This window comes from Sus scrofa, chromosome 8 (genome assembly GCF_054392235.1).
Source record: "Sus scrofa isolate SSC_HxYL_T2T_F1_AM1 chromosome 8, Sscrofa_HxYL_maternal_Yorkshire_Landrace_v2.0, whole genome shotgun sequence".
In the NCBI taxonomy this organism is placed as follows: Eukaryota; Metazoa; Chordata; class Mammalia; order Artiodactyla; family Suidae; genus Sus; species Sus scrofa.
In genome coordinates this window covers 43,437,299-43,459,541 of record NC_139390.1, presented here as the reverse complement: position 1 = coordinate 43,459,541, position 22,243 = coordinate 43,437,299, and the positions used below count along the sequence as shown (strand labels likewise).

The following is a 22,243-nucleotide window of genomic DNA, read 5'->3' as shown; positions in this document are numbered from 1 at the left end:
GAGATCCTTGGGTCTAAAAATTTCAGAAATTACAAGGAATTTAGGTGTCATAATATGCTGTCTAAATCTCATAAGTGAGGGAACTAAACCATTAACCTAGTATTATACTAAGTGAGCAAGGGTTAAGCTAGCAAGTATAGTCAATCTTCATTATTCACAGATTCTTTGTTTACAAATTCTCCTACTCATTAAAATTCATTCTTAACCCTCAAATCAGTGCAGTGTTTTCTGGGTCATCTATGAACATGCAGAGAACAGCAAAATATTTGAGTCATCCAGTATGCACATTCCCACCTATGATGTGCCTCATAAAGAAAAAGCTTTGTGCTAGATTTTCAGGAATGTGTTATACAGCTCTCTTGGCCGTGAGTTCAGTGTTAAAGAATTGGCAGCATATGTGAAGGTGCCTTTAAACAGAAACACACATAAAAAGCATTTAAGTATAGATTAGTTGAGAAAAATTTTGTCACCAGAAGCTCAGAGAAAACTAACCCTGTATTTCCCCAGGAGCCAGGAGCCTAGTGTTAGGAAAACACTAACTCAGTGTTTTCAGTGACTTTGTTGAACTCAACTATGGTAAATACCCAGAACCAACTGTGTATTTAATTTGATCTAGTGGTCATTAGGTATTTTGTTTTGGTTAGTCATTTATCTGTTTATATCAATGTATCTTTGTTTATATAATGTATTTTCAATATATAGCTTATGCATTTTATATTGAAAAATGTATAATTTTTGTCTTCTCTATTTCTGTTTTATGTCTTTTTCTGACAAAACTTTTTATTCACTGATATCAGTCTTTGACTTTTTCAAAAACTTTCTTTTCACTGCCTGTTACTCTCTCTCCTTTCAGATAAAGGGGCCCTTAAGATAAGCTAGATCTGTTGAAATCTACTATAAAGAATTTACATCTTTCTGTGAATTTATGTCATAACTTCCTCTCTAAAATCTACTTTGATTTTGATGTAGGTACAGAAAGAAAATCTGAACAAGAACCTTTGTTAGTGAGTTTCAGGACTCTTTGAGCAGGAAAAGACCCTATCTGGAGGGTGAAAGAGTCATAATACTTCTGTAATTATACCCTTTGGGAAACTTTCTCTTCTCTAGTAGTTACTGTACATTGATTCTTAAGACCATTACTGAAGTGAATTTGTACATGAGTGTTCAAAATCATTTTGAAGAGCTTGTCTTCCCTTCAGCAGCAGTGTTATTTGTAAAGAAACTTCTGTAAGACTGTTTTATTCGGATACTTTCAGCATGCAGAAATACATAAGAGAAAAAGTTGGGGAGACTGAAAATGTTTACAGTAGACCTTCAAAGAAATGTCACTGAAGCAGAAAATAAGTGAAATAAAACCAGAGCTTACTCCTGTTTAATTGAAACCCCTCCATGTATTTATTTAAGTGGGATTAAGTTTGAGGTACTTAGCAACATTTCTACACACTCCGATTTGGTTATACTTCCAGTTATAAAACCATGGTGTGAGTAGTCCTCCACATCGTTACTACCAACTTCAATATTCTAAACTATGTACAGAAGTTTGTATCTTGGTATAGTTGACCCTTGAACAACACAGGTTTAAATTGCAAGGATCCACTTGTATGTAGATTTTTTAAAAATAAACATAGTACTTATTATTTTCACTTTACGGATCTTCAAGCATGGGGAAAATTTGTGTTTAATTAGAGATCAAAATATGCAGAATAAAAGAACAAAGAACTTGAGTTTGAGTGAAGTTCTCCAAACTGATTCAGCTTCCTTCTCTTGGATGAGTCATTTAGCAATTCCTTTGTTTTTGAGGCGGAGATAGCTGCCCTGGGTTGGCACCCCTAACCCCTCTGTTGTGCAACAGTCAAATATTCTCTGTGATTTAACTGATGTTTCACTGCACAGCTGAAATTGAAGGAACATTGTAAATCAACTACACTTTAATAAACTTTTTTCTTTAAAGAAAAAATATGGGGTATCTAGCCTCATGGAGAGCAGCAACAAGTGCTGATGCAATGTGGGAAAATACTTTATAGCATATCTAAGACACTTTTAGTCAGTTTTCTCATTGTTACCTCAGACTTCATAACATATTCATGTTAGTAAAAATACGTTTATTTCCCTTGGGGAAAAAAGGAAATCCTTTAATTCCTTTAAATATTTTATATGAATTTACGTAGACTAGTCTTTGTAAATAAACTAGGAAGCCCAGACAAGGAGATCTTAATCAGTTAACATTTTTATGCTTGCCCTGTACTATTTTTGGATATTTGGCTGAGAATATGTATTGGTTAATGACTGTAAAGCAGAATTAATTAGCTCCTCAGAATTATAGTTTAGTCCATCATTCTACTCTGAAAGAATAGATTAAATAAACTTGCCCAAGAACACGTAAGTCATAGCTGGTAGCACTGTGATTGAAACCAGTTCCACAGCCTGGCACTCTTGCACCAGCTCTTGGTAGTTAAGTGAGGCATCTGTATTCCCTCATGGCATTAAATCATCTCCCTTCAATAACTATTGTCATTTGTACATTTGTGCTGTTTAAACAATAAATGTCTGTCAGTCTATTTATTCATCAGTGTTTATACACTATCGAGTATGTTTTATCTGACCATAGGTTTTCAATAAATGTTTTTAAATTTATGAGTTAAAAATAACTTTGTCATGAAGGAAAAACGTTAAATGGCAGCATTGCAAAACCTGAATCATATGAAAATAGACCTAACCCGGACTCATGATTTTGATTTTCACAGAGTTGACTAAGTTTGTTTTTTTCCCCTCTATTTTGAGCTGCAGGTATATATCATTAAATATTAAATAGTAGCAATAAATATAACATTAATTCATTAAATATTAAGTAGAATAATAGTACATTTTAAAACCTATTACACTTTTCTCCTTTTTATTTAAAATTCCTTTTGTCAGTAGCATTATTAGACTTTATTTTTCCCATTATTAACATTTATTTTTGGTAATAGATGCTAATCTGGATTTTTTTTGTTAGTCATATTTTAACATTTTTCCCCAAAGCAAAAAATAACAACTTTAGCATTGTTCCAAATGTTTAGAATTTTAAGTTACACTGTCTATAAAAGATTAATAATTTATATAGTTGATAGTGTTGATTAAATTTTGAAATTACATTCTAACACTCCTAGAAGAGGTTTTTTATTATTTTAAAACAGACGTAATATATAATTTACCATCTGAACTAATTTTTAAGCGTATAACACAGGAGTGTTAAGTACATTCCCACTGTTGTGCAATCAACCTCCAGAACACTTTCCGTCTTGCAAAACTAAACTCTTCACCCATTAAGCAACAGCTTTCCACTCCTCCCTTCCCCAAGCCCCTGGCAATCACTCTTCTACTTTATGTCTCTATGAGCTTGACTACTGTAGTTATCTCATGTAAGTGGACTCATATGATATTTGACTTTTTTGTGACTTTATTTCACTTCATGTAATATTCTCAAGGCTCATCCATGAAGGGATTTCCTTCTTTTTTAAGGCTAATATTCCGTCTTATGTGTATACCACATTTTGCTCATCCTTTCATCCACTGCTGGACATTTGGATTGCTTCCACCTCTTGGCTATTATGAATACAGCTAGTATGACCATGGCTGTATGTATATTTTTATCGTTATTTCCCCAACACAATTTTTTTCCTACTGTACAGTCTCGTGACACATACATGTATTACACATACATGTATACATTCTTTTTTCTCCCATCATCATGCTCCATCATAAGTGGCTAGACATAGTTCTCAGTGCTAAACAGCAGGATCTCATTGCTAATACATTCCAAAAGCAATAGTTTACATCCATTAACACCAAGCTCTGAACACACCTTTCTCCTTCTAACTTAGCCTTTGCCCCTTGTCCATATGACTCCTGAGTTGAGAGCAGTTCATTCTGTGCTGTTCAAGGAGGTGAAACTAGGTTGGTTATTTTCCCCACAGTTTTGTCATTAGTTCAGTTTTGCTTATTCTTTTATCAAGCTCTACACCTCGAGAGTGTTAGATGTTATTTTATGTATCCCCTGACCAAAGGGGATTGCCTTTGGCCATCTGGAAATGTTCTCTTATTCATAAAGAACTCTGATTCTGAAGGGAGTGTTTTAAAGACTGATAGAAGTTCTAGCTATAGCTGGTCAGGTTGGCCTGGTCACCCCATGACTCATTTTGTTACTAGTGTGGCTGTTGGCTCTCTCTTATCTCTCTTCTTAACAGCTACAGTCTCAAAAACATGCTTTAAAAATGAGATATCTTTAATTCTTTCCCATAATTCCACACACGACATGAATACATTTTTAGGGAAACAGATCTGGATTTATGCATCACAGTGAACTTCTACTGATAGTATAATTTAAAATCACAACCTTCACTCCCTCCCAGCCCCAATTCTCATACTTCCTATTTGTGTCACTTTGTAATTTTGCACAGAATGTTTTACTTTCTGATATTTTATGATTATTATTTACACTGTTTATTTTACCTTTGCTCTCTACACACCAGGGTAAGCTCCTGGACGGCAAGGTAATTTGTTATTTTGCTGAGTGATGCACACTAATCTGTGGGAAGAGTACCCAGCATAGAGCAGGCAGGGAATATTTGTTGAAGTGAATAAATCCTGATGTGTGATTAGGAAAAGGGCAGTAGCAAATGCAGTACTACATTCTAACCAAATCTGCTTCGAAATCTATTTCTTTCCTGTTTGTCTTTATGCTGCCTAATTTCAAGACTGTCATTGTTAATGTATTGACAAATCAGGAAATGAATTCTTCAGCCAACTATGCCAGCTGTTTCATGCCTACAGATTGATTCATGTCCATGGAATGAACATGTTTCCTGACCTTTGCTTTGTAATAGGAGAATTCCATGATAAGTGAATTGCATGTTGGATGATGGTTGGCAAGAGGTGATACATTTCATGTATTATTAATTAGAGCTGGCTATGCTTTCCAGCTTCCAATACCTAATAAGCAGTTGACTCTATTAAGACTTCAGGGTTAGTGCCAATTTTCTATGAAAAAATAAAAAGCAAGAATTTATTTAGAAATTGTCTTATAATTTGTAAAACAGCGTGTAAATTTTGGTTTGTTGTTTGTCAAAGCTTGGGACTAAAAGCCCACGAACCTGCACTTCTTCATAAAGTTTCATAGGCCAATAATCTGAGCTAATATTTGCATATGACTGTTTAGGAAAGATTGAGTTCCTCCAGGGTACACAGATTGAAAAGAATGTATTGAGGTTAAAGGGCCCCTCTAAACAAGCTCTGTTACCCTGAGAGGGGTAGCCAGTGCTGATTCTACATTGAAGGTGTCATCCCACTCACAGCTGTGCTAACTGTGGATAACGAGCTACATAGACTAGGAAGAAATGTAATCCCATGTTACGACATATTCCTTCCAAAAGATATGTAAGCTTTTCTTTGTCATGGGTAATGTGAAACAGTGCAATATCTGTCAATAGAATTTGAGTTAAGCCCCTCTGTTAATAAAATGATGATTTTTGTTGGTGAACTATGAATAATTTTTGTAACTATGTTTCAGAATGTATCATACATTTCTTATATAGCATATCTAGCCCACATTTCTAATGATCACTTTGTCTGGATTTTCTTTTTTAAATTATTTCTTCTTTTTTAAAATTTCTTAGAGTGTAGTTGATTTACAGTGTTTTGTCAATTTCTGCTATACAGCGAAGTAACCCAGTCATACACATATATGACTCATATATGTGTATGACTTATTTTTCTCATATTATCTCCTACCATGTTCTATCACAAGTGATTGAATATAGTTCCCTGTACTCTACAGCATCAGATTTTCTTAAATTCTATTTTCCTAAGAATTACTATATGTGTTTTAATTTTATTTTAAAGGGCAGCTAACATCTGCAGATCTTAATGCATGCGGATGTACTTTTTCATCGATTTTTCTTTCTCTCTGTCTACAAGATGAATATGTCCTTTGTTCACAGACAGTTTGGATAGTACCATACACACTCATCAGAAATGCTCTCACTTGGATTAAGTCATTTGTTATATGGGTGTACCAGTACCATGGCACTGACTCTTCTTATAGAAAGTGTTGTGTCTGTTAATGAGAGAGACCTTCACATATTTTTACCGCCATAGATTGAAAGACATGACAACTGTGCTTATGACTACCTAGAAGTTCGAGATGGAAACAGTGAAAATAGCCCTTTGATAGGGCGTTTTTGTGGCTATGATAAACCTGAAGATATCAAATCTACCTCCAATACCCTGTGGATGAAGTTTGTTTCTGATGGAACTGTGAACAAGGCAGGGTTTGCTGCCAATTTTTTCAAAGGTAACTTGAAATCATTTAAAGTGTAAGCTTTTCTTTGTCATGGGTAATGTGATATTCAGCTTTGAATTAGGGGAGAACTAAAGTAATATTGAAGGTTGAAGTATGCACTGTTCATAAAGATATTTTGATGTTTTTTGATGAAAATGATTGGTGGTAAAATACTGGAATTTAGTGTTTTTGTAGCACAATGTAGGTCCACTAGGGTATTCTACCATCTGCTTTTATTCTACCATTCTACTTTTCATAAATATAGTCAAAATAGCAAAATCCAGAAAGTGGTATACAGGCAGACAGAAGAAAATATTTACAATATAGTCAACAAAGGGTTCATAACCAGAAGGGGGTTAGTGACATATAGTTCCATCAATTTATTTCTAAGTGGCAGCATTTCTAAACCATCCCTTAGAGAATGGCATTTTACCACATTAGAGATCATTTATAACCTCCTTAGTAGAACATTCTGAAACCCGAAATGTATTTTTTTTTCATTTATTTTTTTCCCGCTGTACAGCATGGGGATCAAGTTATTCTTACATGTATACATTTTTCCCCCCACCCTTTGTTCTGTTGCAATATGAGTATCTAGACATAGTTCTCAATGCCATTCAGCAGGATCTCCTTGTAAATCTATTCTAAGTTGTATCTGATAACCCCATGCTCCTGATCCCTCCCACTCCCTCCCTCTCCCGTCGGGCAGCCACAAGTCTATTCTCCAAGTCCGTGATTTTCTTCCAAAATGTACTTTTGACAAATAATTCTTAATTATCAGTTTTAATTTTGAATGGCTTAACCAATTTTAGTTTATTTTCCTGTCCTATGTTCGATATATATTTCTGATGTCAAAAGAAAGCTATTTTAGTGGAAATGACAATAACATCAAATTTGCAATTAGAAAATTCATAGGTGCTTAGGTTAAATGTGTTATTATAGAAGAAAATTCTTTTAAAATAAATATAAAATAAATTTTCTCTACACTACTATTTCCAGAATAAATGATGGATTCATTTATGTCAAAATTTAGTGTGGATAATAATTTTTATTATTCAAAGAGCAACAATATCATGAATTTTTCCTGAGTGTTACTTAGATATTCACCATATGAATTGAAAGGCAGAGAACTTTGACAATACTACTATATGTATCCAAAGTATTCATTAAAATAATCATGCTTCAGACCTTCTCTGTTATATTTTATAGCGGAGGAAACATGCTATAAGGAGCTCTCATGTGATGTTTGTGTATTTGAATATCAAAATACTTTTTATTTTGATGATGCATAATTTCTCCAGTGAATATTGTTTACCATTTTCCTAATTCAGAATAGGTTATTCTTAAAGAGTGAGATTATGCAGTATCTTGTCATTTATGTTTTTTAAAATAGTATATTTTTTCACGTCTATTTCATATATATTTTTCATGTTTCCATATACCATTAGTGTATGTGTTTACAAAAATATGGAATCAACATGTCTTTATAAACAAATGTTTTAAATTTAAAGAGATCCAATAAGTTTTTGAATTTTCCCTCTCTAATTTTTTTAGTCACCATAATCTATTTCTTAATAATGATATTTCTTTAAAAGCATTTAGTAAAGTTGTAGTGCAGCAGAAACAAATCTGACTAGGAACCATGAGGTTGCAGGTTCAATCCCTGGATTCGCTCAGTGGGTTAAGGATCCGGCATTGCCGTGAGCTGTGGTGTAAGGTCACAGATGCGGCTCGGATCTGGCATTGCTGTGGCTGGGGCATAGGCTGGCAACTGTAGCTCCAATTTGACCTCTAGCCTGGGAACCTCCATATGCCTCTGGTGCGGCCCTAAAAAAAAAAAAAAAAAAGATTTTTCTTCAGTAGTTGTTTTCTATTTCATTCTGAAAAATCTCTAGGCTTTGCTAATCCCTTTTGACTTCAAAATCAGAAAACAACATACTGGGTCTGAGATAAGATGATCGCCAGTTGGCCCAGTCCTTCTAGTTCTTACACAATTCTTAGATTGCAGTGACACAGATTCTTTTTTTTTTTTTTTTAACAGTCACACCTGCAGCATATGGAAGTTTCTAGGTAGGGTCAAACTGGAGCTGCAGCTGAGGCCTATGCCACAGCCATGGCAACACCAACCTGAGCCACATCTGTGATCTATGCCACAGCTTGAGGCAACACTAGATCCTTAAACCACTAATTGATGCCAGGGATCAAACCTGCATCCTCATGGACACTATGTTCAGTTCTTAATCCACTGGGCCACAATGGGAACTGTGTGATGTGAATTCTTGTTATGTCATCCATCGAGGGCTTGCAAATTGTTCCTGCTCCTTTGTTAAAGAAATCAATTGTCTTAGTTTCATTCAGAGCTATTAAACATCATATTTTCAGAAAAAATCAGCACATTATATGTAAAAACCAAATATTTTAGCTGTTCTTTAATTGCCACCACCTTTGTAGAGGAAGACGAGTGTGCCAAGCCTGACCGTGGAGGCTGTGAGCAGCGCTGTCTGAACACACTGGGCAGTTACCAGTGCTCCTGTGAGCCTGGCTATGAGCTAGGGCCTGACAAAAGGACCTGTGAAGGTAGGACTGGATTTGCACATGGCACTCCTGCCCAAAATCCCTGCTCAATCCTTTCTTTCAGGTAGTCTCATTCTCTTTATCTTCTTCTGCCTTCCTAATATAGTAGAATAAAATGCACACAATTATGAAGAAAAGTCAGTATCTTTAAAACAGAGGACGTTATATACCAGATAACAATGAGGTAATGTGGCTGTTATTTCTGTGTGACTCTTAAAAATAAACTTTTACCTTTTGTAGGTAATTTACCAAAAAGAAATAAATATGAAAGTACAAGCAGTTTTTAAAATATATTTGTAGGTATAGTAATACCTATATTAGTTAATACACACACACACACACACACACACACACACACACACACACACATATATGTATATACAAAAGGCAATTAAAAAATAGAGACCAGTTACTTTAGCTAACTGTTGACTCCCTAGGAATTAATTAAGAGCTGTGAATGGTATATTTATTTTCTTTTCATTTAACTTGCTTTTTAATACTCTAAATTTGCTAATTTCACTATTAATAAGGAGAGGTAACATAAATAATACCTCTGTTAAATAGATCATCCAAAAGGGAAAGAAATCCAGTGTTAAAAAGAGTTTGGGGGGCATATATACTCTCTTTACTATAGTTTATCCTGCGTGCTTGCTCAAGTAACTCTTCCCAAGAGTTGCTCGTCTTGGAAAGAGTCTGAGTAAATACACAGTTGTTTTTCATCTTACTACATCAGACTGTATTGTCCTTTATATATATGTATTTATTAATCCTCACAACAACTGTATGGTACAGATATTATTATACCCATTTAAAAGATAAGAAAATTGACCCCCCCCCTTTTTTATATTGCTCTCCCAACTTTCAAGTGATCTAAAATGTTGTAGTACAGCCATTATTTATTTGGCTCCAAAGCTACAAAATAACATTTTATAAATAGGATTAGATGATTCAAATAGTTGTGCTAAAGACCAAGGAATAGAGACTGCAGCTTTCTAGATTTTGAAAACTCCAGGTGGTTGAAATTTAATGCTGAGATGTTTGATTATCAATGGAAAGGTGCTAAGGGGATGACTTTATTAGGGGAAATTTTTCTTTTTCTTTCTTTCCAGCGGCTTGCGGTGGACTTCTCACAAAACTGAATGGTACCATAACCACTCCAGGCTGGCCCAAAGAATACCCCCCCAACAAACACTGCGTGTGGCAAGTGGTCGCACCAACACAGTACAGAATTTCTATGAAGTTTGAGTTTTTTGAATTGGAGGGCAATGAAGTAAGTGAAAAATAAATACAAAATTTTATATCATGTTTTGGGAATCTCTAAAGGAAATCTGGTAAACTAAAAAAGAAAGAAAGAGAAAGGTAGAGGGAGGGAGAGGGGGAGGAAGGAAAAAAGGAAGGAAAATTTCAGTAGTACAATAGTATAGATGCTGTAATCTTTCTTTGCTCTATTTCTCATTTGTGCAACTGCTTGTATTCCTGTTGGCATTGGAGGATATTTTAGACTGCTTGTGGAAGGTTGACAATGACTCCGAGGGAGTTTGTATTAACACTCAGTGGTTTCCTGATTTATTAAAATACTGCGAAAATATTAGGCTCATGTCACATAGACTTATCTAGAAAAAAATAATCCAAAATGCATTTGTTGAGTCATAACAAAAATACCTGTTTGGGAGAACCTGGTGCATTTCACTTGTAGAACTAGGCATATTTTCCTTATGTAAGTAGTTTCGCATCATGAGTATGCCTAAGGTTCACAAATAAAGATTAATTTTTTAACCTTAATAAAAATGCATTTAGTTGACACTGTCTTTCCTTTACATAATATAGCTTACTGTAGTAAAGGTCCAGTTTTCTGTGGGTGATCACATTTAGACAAGTGAAATCATTTATTTGAGAATTCCCACGTGGTAGTATACACACGTCAAATTCAAATGGAATGTCGATTCTGGAAATGACACCTTTGAGAATTGTGTCTTGTGTGATTGATCAACATTGGTTAAGTCCAGGAAAAAAATGTAGCAAATGTTTGTTTTGTTTGCGCTTTTCTACTTTTTCTTTTCTCTTTAAGTAAAATGCCCTTATCCTTTCTCTCAGCTGCCGTTTTTTAAAATAAGGTTCAAACTTCTAAATATGATAAAATTCATTCCTAAAAAGTGTTTAGTCTTTGAGGTATATCTGTTGAACACTTGCAGAGAAGTGAAAGAACAGAAATATAATATATCTGTGCTCCTGGGCAATAACCATTAGTCACATTTGTGGGTTTTATACCATAATTTTGTCTTTGTGTATGTAAAGTTGCTTCTTTTTTCCCTCCTACTTTTCCTTCCTTCTTTTTAATTACCTTTTTAAAATTCTGCTTATTGTAGAACACGGCATTTCTCTGTAATTTTTTAGTGTCTTCTGATGGCTTTAAGGTTAAAAGAAGAGCAAACTTTTGTGTTTCCTTAAAGGAAATTATAGTCTGAAATATAATGAACTGATGTTATAGAGTTTTAGAGCTCAATGGACACTTTAAGAACTTCTTTACCTCATGTGTAAGCTTTATGATGGAAAAGACTACAATTTATATTCTAACAAACTTTATCCACATGAAACATTTTTCTTACTTACCTTAAATTTGAGGAAATTGTAAAGTGAAGAAAATATTTTTATAATAGTAATATTAGAAAAGGGTTTATAAAAGTGACACTTTTTGAATGGGAATCTCCCTGCCAGTTCTGTGGTATCATGTGAGCTTATTATTGAATGGCTTCTACTGTCTCAGTTTCCATAAAGCTGTTGTGGCAAAATGACATTTTGACTCACTCATTGAGAGATGTTCCTAAGAAGGAAAGATGTTTATGTTTGGAAGGAAGAAAGGTAGATAGTTTTAAATGTATGGGGCAGTATGTTTGAAGCATTTTTTTCATGGTAGCAGTCTTTATTCCTGGATGCAGGCTTTATAAACTCTGTAACATATCTTGGAATTCTTAAACTCATGATGAGGTTACTGTGTGGGAAGCTACTAAAATTCTGTGCATTTTTGTAGTTTGAAGTCTTAGCTATTTAAAATAAAGGTGTAAGCATAATCTTGATTTATAGAATACTGGATTAAGTTATAACTTCACTGCTTTATTCATTATATTGATATCCAAAAGGAAAGCCAATATCAAGCAACTTTAGCCAAGGTAACATTATCCTATCTTGGAGTCAGAGGCCTCTCTAAATAAAAGCTACAGTTGTAACAAAGTAGATGGAAAATTTATCTTATTTTTCCTAGCAAGGTTTACTGACTTATCATTTAATTAATATCACAAGAACCAGTAATTTGAGTTGACATATTGCAAAGTATACATCCGGCCCAGAGTTCAATCACACACATTGTTAAACAAGTCATTTCAGTTTTCCCTAACTCAGTATTTTTTGGAAAAGATACATGCTGTAAGTACATATATACAAGTATACTGTTGTATATAGAGCTCTTGGAGATGTTCAGAGCAAGAATCTTCTGTCTTTCATGACTTCTGCTTCATTTTGGACACTTTTCTTGATTTTTGGATCTGTTAAATCCAGTTTTACTACTACAGGATTAAAGAGGGAAAAACATGGTCATTTTTTTCAAAAATAAATGTCAATCATCTGATGCTTTCAAATCTTGTGGTTACAGTAACCATGTTTATTTCTAGGTTTGCAAATATGATTATGTGGAAATTTGGAGTGGTCTTTCTTCTGAGTCTAAATTGCATGGCAAATTTTGTGGTGCTGAAGTGCCTGAAGTGATCACATCCCAGTTCAACAATATGAGAATTGAGTTCAAATCCGACAATACTGTATCCAAGAAGGGGTTCAAAGCACATTTCTTTTCAGGTATCAGTATTTTCATGCTGCATGTATATATTATGTATTTTTTCAAGGTGGATTGGCTTAAATTATATACTATCCATTCTTCATAGTTTTCTGTAAATGAACTTGAAGGTACATAGAATGCATGAACATTTATCCTAGTTTAATAATTTTTTTATTTAAAATTAGTTTATTAGTAATAAGGCCCTGATGAAACACACCCTTTACCAGACCTCTGAAAAGTAGCAGACTTTTTCAAAACAATTTATCTTTGTCTTTGGAATGTGTGGTCTCATTTTAGAAACATATTTTTTATTCTTACTGCTAAGCAACACGTTTCTTATTATTACATTTTCATTCTTATTATTAAGCAGACATTAAAATCATACTTTACCTTATCACTATAGAAATGACTGCAGATAGAGACCTAGAAATGTGTAAATTATAATTTTACTAAAAATAATATATTTTCAGATATATCTAGCAGTTCACAGGTCTATGTTTGGAATTTAACATGAACCAGCTCACAGTAAAAAACTCCCTCTTAAAGAGCTGAAATTTGATTAAAGGGCCCTAAATTTTATTAAAATAGAAACATCAGTGAGATTTCCTCATATTCCTAACTTTAAAATTGTACCTCTTAAAAATATTATTCTGAAACTTCAAAAATAGATAAAATTGTAACAAGCTTTGGTAGAACAATCCATTCTGCCTTTCAGACTGGCAAGCAATCTAAAGCAACTGAATTCCAATTACATTTTAATATTAGGTAATTTGGATCGAGTTAATTCAAAGTCCATTTAATAAAGTCCCAATGTATTTAAAATTAATGAGATTTACAATGCTCAGGGTTTGTTTGGGGTTTTCAGTGTAATTGAAGTTAATGGTTCACAAGTTCCATTGAGGTCCAAGTGATATACAAAAGTACATTCAAAATACATGGATTTGGCTCCCTTGCTCTCCTTCCCTTCCTTTCCTCAGATTTAATTGCCTTTTAAAAATTCTTCTCAGATATAGAAAAAAAACTAGTAGTTCTTACAGGAGGCAAGACAGGGAAAGAGGATTAAGAGGTACAAACTATAACATATAGAATAAATAAGCTACAGTGATACAGTGTACAGCACAGGGAATATAGCCAATATTTTATAGTAACTTTAAATGGAGTATAACCTATAAAAATATTGAATCATGATGTTGGGCAATTGAAACTAATATAACATTGAAATCAACTGTACCTCAATAAAAATAAATAAATAGGAAAAATAAAAATAAAAAATAAAAATTATTCTCAGGCATTCATTTAAGACTCGTTATTCAAAGTAGAATTTTAATATACTATTTTCATGAAAGTTAGATTTCCTTAGACTTTTTTATTTTCTAAATATCATGTATTTTACAAATTCGAGATGACCCGGTGGTTAGAGATAAGGCTTCTTAAGTTCAAGCCACCTAAATATTTATTTTAAAAATTAAAATTACAAGGTGAATAAATTTTTCGTAATATTAATATTCATGATCCTTAAATCATTCATTTTATTTAATAAGACTTTTTTTTTTCCTTTTGTCTTTTGTCTTTTTAGGGCTGCACCCATAGCATATGGATGTTCCCAGGCCTAGGGGTCCAACTAGAGCTAAAGCTGCTGGCCTACTCCACAGCCACAGCAACGCCACATCTGAGCCATGTCTGCAACCTACACTATAGCTCATGGCAACGCCGGATCCTTAACCCACCGAGCGAGGCCAAGGATTGAACCTGCAACCTTGTGGTTCCTAGCCAGATTCGTTTCTGCTGCACCACAATGGGAACTCCTAATAAGACTTTTTAAAAAGACATATGCTACATATACTGGTGACAAAATATGATTAAAGTTATCCAGAATATTTAAAATTCATGCTCTGATGTTTCTGTTCAGGCAAAACTTTCTAAATTGTAAGGACAAATTATGTCTTTAGGACAATAATATTGAAATGCAGTTAAGTAACCTGAACAATGAAGTTGAAGGGGAAATTAAACCCCAAATCCTCATATTGTAGCTGCCATTCTGAGAAATTACTGTACAAGCATACATTATCTCTTTAATAATCAAAATAAAGCTAATAATCTCATTGTATATTCATTTGACAGACTAAGCAGCTGAGAAAATAAGTAAACTGCTCAGAGTCACAAAACATTTAAACTGTTGTTTGCCTTAGTTTTTCTTAACCATAATTTTTAATTTTTAAAAAAACTTTTTTAGGGCCGCACCTGTAGCATATGGAGGCTCCCAGGCTAGGGGTCAAATCAGAGCTGTAGCCATCAGCCTGCACCACAGGCACAGCAACACTGAATCTGATTCATGTTTGCAACCTACACTCACAGTAACACTGGGTCCTCAACCCACTAAGCAAGGCCAGGGATCGAACCCTCAACCTCTTAGTTACTAGTCAGATTCGTTTCCGCTGCTCCACAACGGAATTCCTGTCTTAACTATAAAAGTTGATCATGCCCTTTGTAAATGGTGTTAGTTGTATGCTACATTCAACATATTTGTTACCTGGAAACCAATGGATATACGTCTCACTTCTTTATTAGATTACCATTTTGTAAATTCCAAGATAAATAAGTATAAATGTTCAATGTTTTCTTTTTGATTCATTGAAAAGTCTTGGCAGTTTGTCAGATTCATATTTAAAATACTGTAGTCCTGGATAAGTAATTAGATCTATTTCACATTTAAATTCTTGGAAGTTTCTCTTAGTGAGGAAGTTGTTTGGTCAAGAAAAGGGAAGACAAAAACATATTTGTGAAAAAAGCTGATGTAGTACCATAAGAGATGGCAGCATTACTTAATGTTCTGATTATGATCATATTACTAAGTCGCAATGTACCAAAGATCATCCACTTTAATTTATAGGTTCTATTCACATTGAAAATATAACTTTAAAAGTTCCTGCTGTGGTGTAATGTGCTAAGAATCTGTCCGCAGAGGCTCAGGTTGCTAGAGAAGTGCAGTTAGACCCCCAGCCGGGTGCAGTGGGTTACAGGATCAGGCATTGCTTCAGCTGCACCTTAGGTCACAGCTGAGGCTAGAATTCATTCTCTGGCCCAGGAACTTCTTTATGCTGTGGATGCAGCCATTAAAAAAAAAAAATTTTTAAAAAAAGGAGAGAGGGAGAAAAAAATATAATTTTAGTGATATAATCATGTGTTAAAAGTCAAATTACTCATCATATTTACTAGAAAGTAGACATGTAAACCAAGAAGATATTGTATTTTACAAGCAAAACTGAAGAATATCTTAAGGTTAAAATTCACTCTCGGAATATTTGTCATGACGCATTACTGGGTTTATTGTGACAAACTCTTTAGGAATAAATTTAGCATGCATACAATGACTATTCTGCAAAAATCCTCAACAAAATACTAGCAAACCAAATCCAACAATACATTAAAAAGATTGTACATCATGATCAAGTGGGATTTATCCCAGAGATGCAAGGATTCTTCAGTATCCGCAAATCAATGTGTGATACACCACATTAACAAACTGAAGAATAAAAACCATATGATCCTCTCAATAGACGCAATAAAAGCGTTTGACAAAATCCAACACCCGTTTTTGATAAAAACCCTTCAGAAAGTGAGCATAGAGGGAACCTACCTCAAAATAATGAAGGCCATATATGACAAACCCAGAGCTAACATCATTCTCAATGATGAAAAGCTGAAAGAATTCCCGCTGAGATCAGGAACAGGACAAGGATGTCCGCTCTCGCCACTACTATTCAACATGGTTTTGGAAGTCATAGCCATACAATGACTATTCTATTCGCCTCAGAAATTCCATTCTTGGGACTCTTTCATAAAGAAATATTTCAAAATCTGGAAGAAGGATTTTCAATACACTGTGAAAGCAACAGAAATTTGAAACAACCTTCAAATGCACTGTGTGGACTCTATCTGTTGCCCTGTGCATACAACTAAGCATGTGGATGGGAACAGATCTGAAAGTTGTTATATAAAAAATACAAGAATGTTTGTGTTAAGGTGAAAAGATGGTGCATTATAGATTTCCTCCAATTTTCTCAGTTTTCATCTGACTTAAATATAAAAATAACTTTAGAAGGAAGACACATATTGCATTTCTTCCTACTCTTACCCTAAATATTTTCTAGATCTGAAAATATTTCCTTGAGAGTGAAGAAATTCTTAAATCCATATATTTATGAATTAGTTAATAAAGATTAAGTTAATATTAACACAGGTATTTTGTAGTGAGTTAAATTTTATGATTTTTGTAGTTAATTGATATTATAGACAATTTAATAAACATTTGCTATATTGTGTATAATAATCCAGAAATATTTTATGAAGACTTGATCCTAAGTGGTTCTGTGTGTAGTCCATGTTCTGAAAATTTTGGAAGTGGTTATCAAAACATAATGAGAAATGTAACATGTTCAGCTATTTTTTCCATATAATTTTCCCCAGAAACATTGTCAAGAAATTCAACAAAAAATGAAACATTATTTATTATAGGTGATACCATATTACTTGGAAAGGAAATCTATTTAAAAATAAGTATATACAGCAAGATCCCATCCATTCCCCTCCCTCCACCTCCCCCCGGCAAACACAAGTCTGTCCTCCATGTCCATGATCTGTTTCTGTTTTGTAGATAGATCATTTGTGCCATATTTTAGACTCCACATGTAAGTGACATCATATGGTGTCTTTCTCTTTCTGACTTATTCTGACTTACTTCACCCAGTGTGAGAGTTTCTAGTTCCATCTGTTTTGCTGAAAATTTCATTATATAGCACAGGGAACTATATCCAATCACTTTGTGATGGAACAGGATGGACGATAATGTGAGAAAAAATAATGTGTGTGTATATATATATATATATATATATATAATGAATATATATATAATGTGTATATATATATGTATAACTGGGTCACTTTGCTGTATAGCAGAAATTAGCAGAACACTGTAAATCAACTATAATAAAAATAAATAAAAATAAAAATATGTTCTAGTTTTCTTGCAACTAATTTATGCATCAAAGAAGAAAAAACACAAGGCGATTTATATTAAAACTATGGCATTAATTTTTAAAATACAGTAATTTAATGAAATAATAATATTGACATTATAATTATTTTGCACAAATAAATTGTGCAAAACTTTATTTTTAAATAAATTTGATTTTAAATAAGTGCTTTTTAGGAGTTCCCATCATGGCTCAGCGATTAATGAATCCAACTAGGAACCATGAGGTTGCGGGTTCGATCCCTGCCCTTGCTCAGTGGGTTAAGGATCCAGCATTGCCGTGAGCTGTGGTGTAGGTCACAGACGTGGCTCTGATCCCACATTGCTGTGGCTCTGGTGTAGGCCCACGGCTACAGTTCTGATTGGACCCCTAACCTGGGAACCTCCATATGCCACAGTAGCGGTCCTAGAAAAGGCAAAAAGACAAAATAAAATTAAATAAATAAATAAATAAGTGCTTTTTAGACCTAAGAAATAGAATTAGGTGACCCTAAAAACTTAGTAGCAGAATAACTAATTAACTAATATAGATTTCTGTTCACCAAAGAACCCATTATATAAATTTTTATTTAATATCTTAAATTAGTCATGAAAAATTCTGTAGCTTGAAAATCTAAAAGTTAGTGGCTTTTACAGATGAAAATCCACAAGCTCCTCGACAAAAATCAGTTTCATCTACTTCTGATTCTATGGGTATATTTATAAAACAATATAATGAAATAATATCAAAGTAAGTAAGGAAATTAGGACTATCAAAGTCAGGCTCCTTGATCATGATATAGAATTATGTGTCTATTAAACTTTTTAGGTAATTCAGAATATAATGGCATAGGCATTTCTAGAAGATATTTGGTCCAGCAATATAGTACTGTTATTTTCTTTGACTGAAGGAGGTTTTTTTTAGATTAACAATAATTATTTTATATGATAGTAAAAACCAAACTTACTTTTATATGATGTATTGAACCAAACTCTACAGATCTGCACAGGTATACATGATATAGTTTACTTGTTTTACGTGATTAAGCAAACTGTATTCTACTCAGAACAAAGTTATTTTTCTTTAAATAGGTTAAACTTGGAAAATCGTAGTAGTTATTTTATGCATATAAAAACAGTAACATTTGGGAAACTTGACTTTAAATTTAATCACAGTTCATTATTGAGGAATAATGTGACGAGTGATTTCAGTCGTTGAGAGCTATTCAGAGATGTCCACCTTCTTTAGGCAGCCCTGTAGTGGTGAAAAGACTTAGTCACAACCTCTGCAGAAGCAAGAAGGATAAGTTTCTTTTAATGGCAATCTCCCTCATGGGTAACTTAATGGGAATGTGATATTTTCCTGAGGACCTTGTGACTTGCACATTGTCTGAAATGCAATGAAACCCAGAGTTCTTGACTCTCAGTTTATTTCTGTCTGTAACAAATATAGAAGTCAGATAAAATGATTTGTATGATTTTCTTACCTTTAAATTCAAGTGATTTCAACTGACCTGCTTCTCATCTTACCCACCTTTCACTGTTCACATATTTCTCTAAATATTTCTATTCCTTCTGTACACCGTTTCTCTCATGGAATGGTCATAGATATTTTTAGAATAAATTCAACCTGATATTATTCTAACAAAACTTTAAATATTAGTGTGATTAATTTCAAATAGTGACATAATTAAAACTCTCCTATGACTCTGAATCCTATTCCAAGTTTCATGATTAGTGATATTTATATAATTGCATGTTTTGGAAAGAAAAAATTATCTGTGTTGTAGCTCTCAATAGAGCTTACGAGTGCTTTTTTGAAGGTGATTTTTTTAAAAACAGTTTTATGTTGAAACCTGTGTGTGCCTTATTTGCATGCACAAATTTCTGGGGTGTATATGTGTACGCATGTGTGCGCATGGTCTGTTTATTTTATATTTGAGTTTATTGTAAGTATATCTGCCCATTTGTGTTTCTGTTCTGGTGCATGGAACCTTTACTTCTTTTTCCTACAGACAAGGAAGCTTTCTGCAAAGAGAAAATTTTTATTTTTGAATCTTGCAAGAACTTGATACAGGTTGCTACTCCAGTTCCATACAGTATGTATTATTCATAAACTGATGGCCTCTAATAGTCTCAGAGATACTCTGCAGGCCTCTGATGGGAAAATGCCACCTCCTTTTTCCCTAATAATGGACCTTTCCTTCATCTAACATGAAGGAATGGAAATCAAATATATCCATCCTAAAGAAGGAGGCTAATTTCCATCTGCAAAAAGTAAATGTTTTTATTTCTACTCAATAAAACATTTGTTTCTCTTACTAATAAAAACAATTTTTAAAATTTCATGCCTACAGTATGAAAATGCTAGAAAATTTCAAATGATCATATATAATTTGCAATTATTGAATATGTTATGCAGACATTCTGAGAAATTTTTAAAACTCCACATCCTCTTTCCTTTTCTCTCTTTGGATTTTCATTGTTCAAAATTTTTGTAGTTTGTGCCCTGAGAGGAGAAAAGAGAAGAAAGTGAAAACAAAATCATGTTTTCTAATATTTTTTCCCCATCTTTGATGACCTTTTATAATAACAAGTCCAGAATATATTTGTGGAATTTGTCTTTTATAAAATGAAGTTAAATGAATAGCTTTCTTTGTCTGCATGATGTAAAAAGTCAGAATAATTTCAAGTATTCCAATGTTTACTGAAATTTTCTTTTTTCATATTGACTATTTGGCATATGCAGGCACAGTTTTATATGCTACTTTGCTGGCATGATGACTTTCCTCCATTGCTATTAGTTACTGTCTTTATTTGTCCAATTTTGAATTTTAGCTAAACTTTACATTAATCTATACATGTATTCTAGCAATGTATTTGATAACTCAATTTTCATGAGATATCAATTATATTAAACAGTGTTAGATATAGAGATTAAGATAGGAAACACTAATCAACTGGGAAACTAATAAAATAATAGATACTTAGACAACATGACTATATAAAATCTTCCTTCTCTTCCCCTGACTCTTCTCCTTCATTTTCTTCTTCTTGCTCTAAAAATTATTTTTAAATATTTTTTTTTCAGCATGATAGAAGGATGAAAAGTTGGCTACAAAAACTACTATACAAATATGAGTGGTTTCACTTTCAACACTGTTTCTCTTTACCATTACCACAAGTCAGATTATATTTTATTAAATCTAAAGAAAATAATTTCCCTAAGAAATATAACCTTGTAACATAAGATTTCCACTAGAATAAAGTTTAAATGTTAGAAATATTTTATGTTTTGGAATTGTTTTCATCATAAAATGACTATGGGTTTAAAAATTCAGCAATACTAACTTGTGTTTTGGGTTTTTTTAAAACATTTTTAACATTTTTGTGTTTGTGGGTTTTTTTTAACATTTTTAACATTTTTGTACTCGCAATCTAAACAGATCTGAATAAAAGGATGGCTCAGGCAGTCCATGCTGCACTAGGTTTTTCACTGAGCAACCTGTTTACCAGTCAGTTGAAAATACGAACTAATTTTCTCTAAACGTCTTTACATACAATTGTTACATTTCCAATCAACTCTCAAAAATCTGGTTGACCTAGTGTACAACTAAAGTTCACTCTATATCAGGTTTTAGGTACTCCAAACAATCACTAGATAAACATTTTTGTAGGAAGTATGAAACTATGTCAGAGTAAGTAATCTTAGGGCCAGAAATTTTCAAATTGGCTCTTTCATTTAGCAATGATGAAATATATTTCTACATCAACTCATGAGGAAGTATTTTCCAAAGAACCTCTGGAAAAGTACATTAAAATCTTAAATTCAAATCATTTACTGCTTGACTGTCAAATTAGGAATTGCAGGTAGCTGATGACATAGCAGTAGAAACTATGGTTCACCATTCACCTATTATCCATGTTATTCACAATTCATCAACTGTAATTTTCACTGTTGATACAATTAAGGTGATGAGACTTCCACATAATTATAAATTGCTCTGACATTAATTTTACAAGGCCAATTCTTTATTAATTTCTAATTTCTTGTACATTTCAATGTTTGATGTCCTTTTAGAGAGTAATTGTCTATTTTCTATGTTTTTTTCTTTGCTTAGTCTCCATAATATTAAAAACTATAGTGGAAATGTAAAGGATAGGTAGAGAACACATAAATCACATATTATTGACTCTTCTGTATTTTTTTAGAACTTTGAGACTGCCTTATGTATTTGGAATATTTTGCTATTTCCAATGCGTGAATATATCCCAGGAGCATATGTGTGCTATGTCATGTTGTCAATCTCCAAAATGGGAAAAATAAATACATCTTTAAAAATTATTATCAGATTCTTGGATAAAAACATCTCTGCTAAACCCATCTCCATCAAAGGAAAATTAATTTGACAAAAAAAGCAAAAATAGCATTTGTTATTTGTGCAATACCGTGAGCTCACAAGTTCTCACTGGAAAAAATCAGTTGACAGTGTAAATTTTAAATTCAGCCTGA

General features: G+C 33.3%; 1 protein-coding gene across 3 annotated transcripts in view; it reads left to right on the top strand.

Moving 5' to 3' along the window:
• The window catches only part of TLL1 (tolloid like 1), a 236,441-nt gene that overhangs the window by 188,097 nt on the left and 26,101 nt on the right, over positions 1–22,243 (top strand). For all 3 annotated transcript variants that reach the window (XM_021101281.2, XM_084973891.1, XM_084973892.1), the window contains 4 exons: positions 6,136–6,331; positions 8,771–8,896; positions 10,003–10,163; positions 12,559–12,739. In XM_021101281.2, coding sequence (XP_020956940.1) covers positions 6,136–6,331; positions 8,771–8,896; positions 10,003–10,163; positions 12,559–12,739 — 664 coding nt within the window. The remainder of the gene's footprint in view (positions 1–6,135; positions 6,332–8,770; positions 8,897–10,002; positions 10,164–12,558; positions 12,740–22,243) is intronic.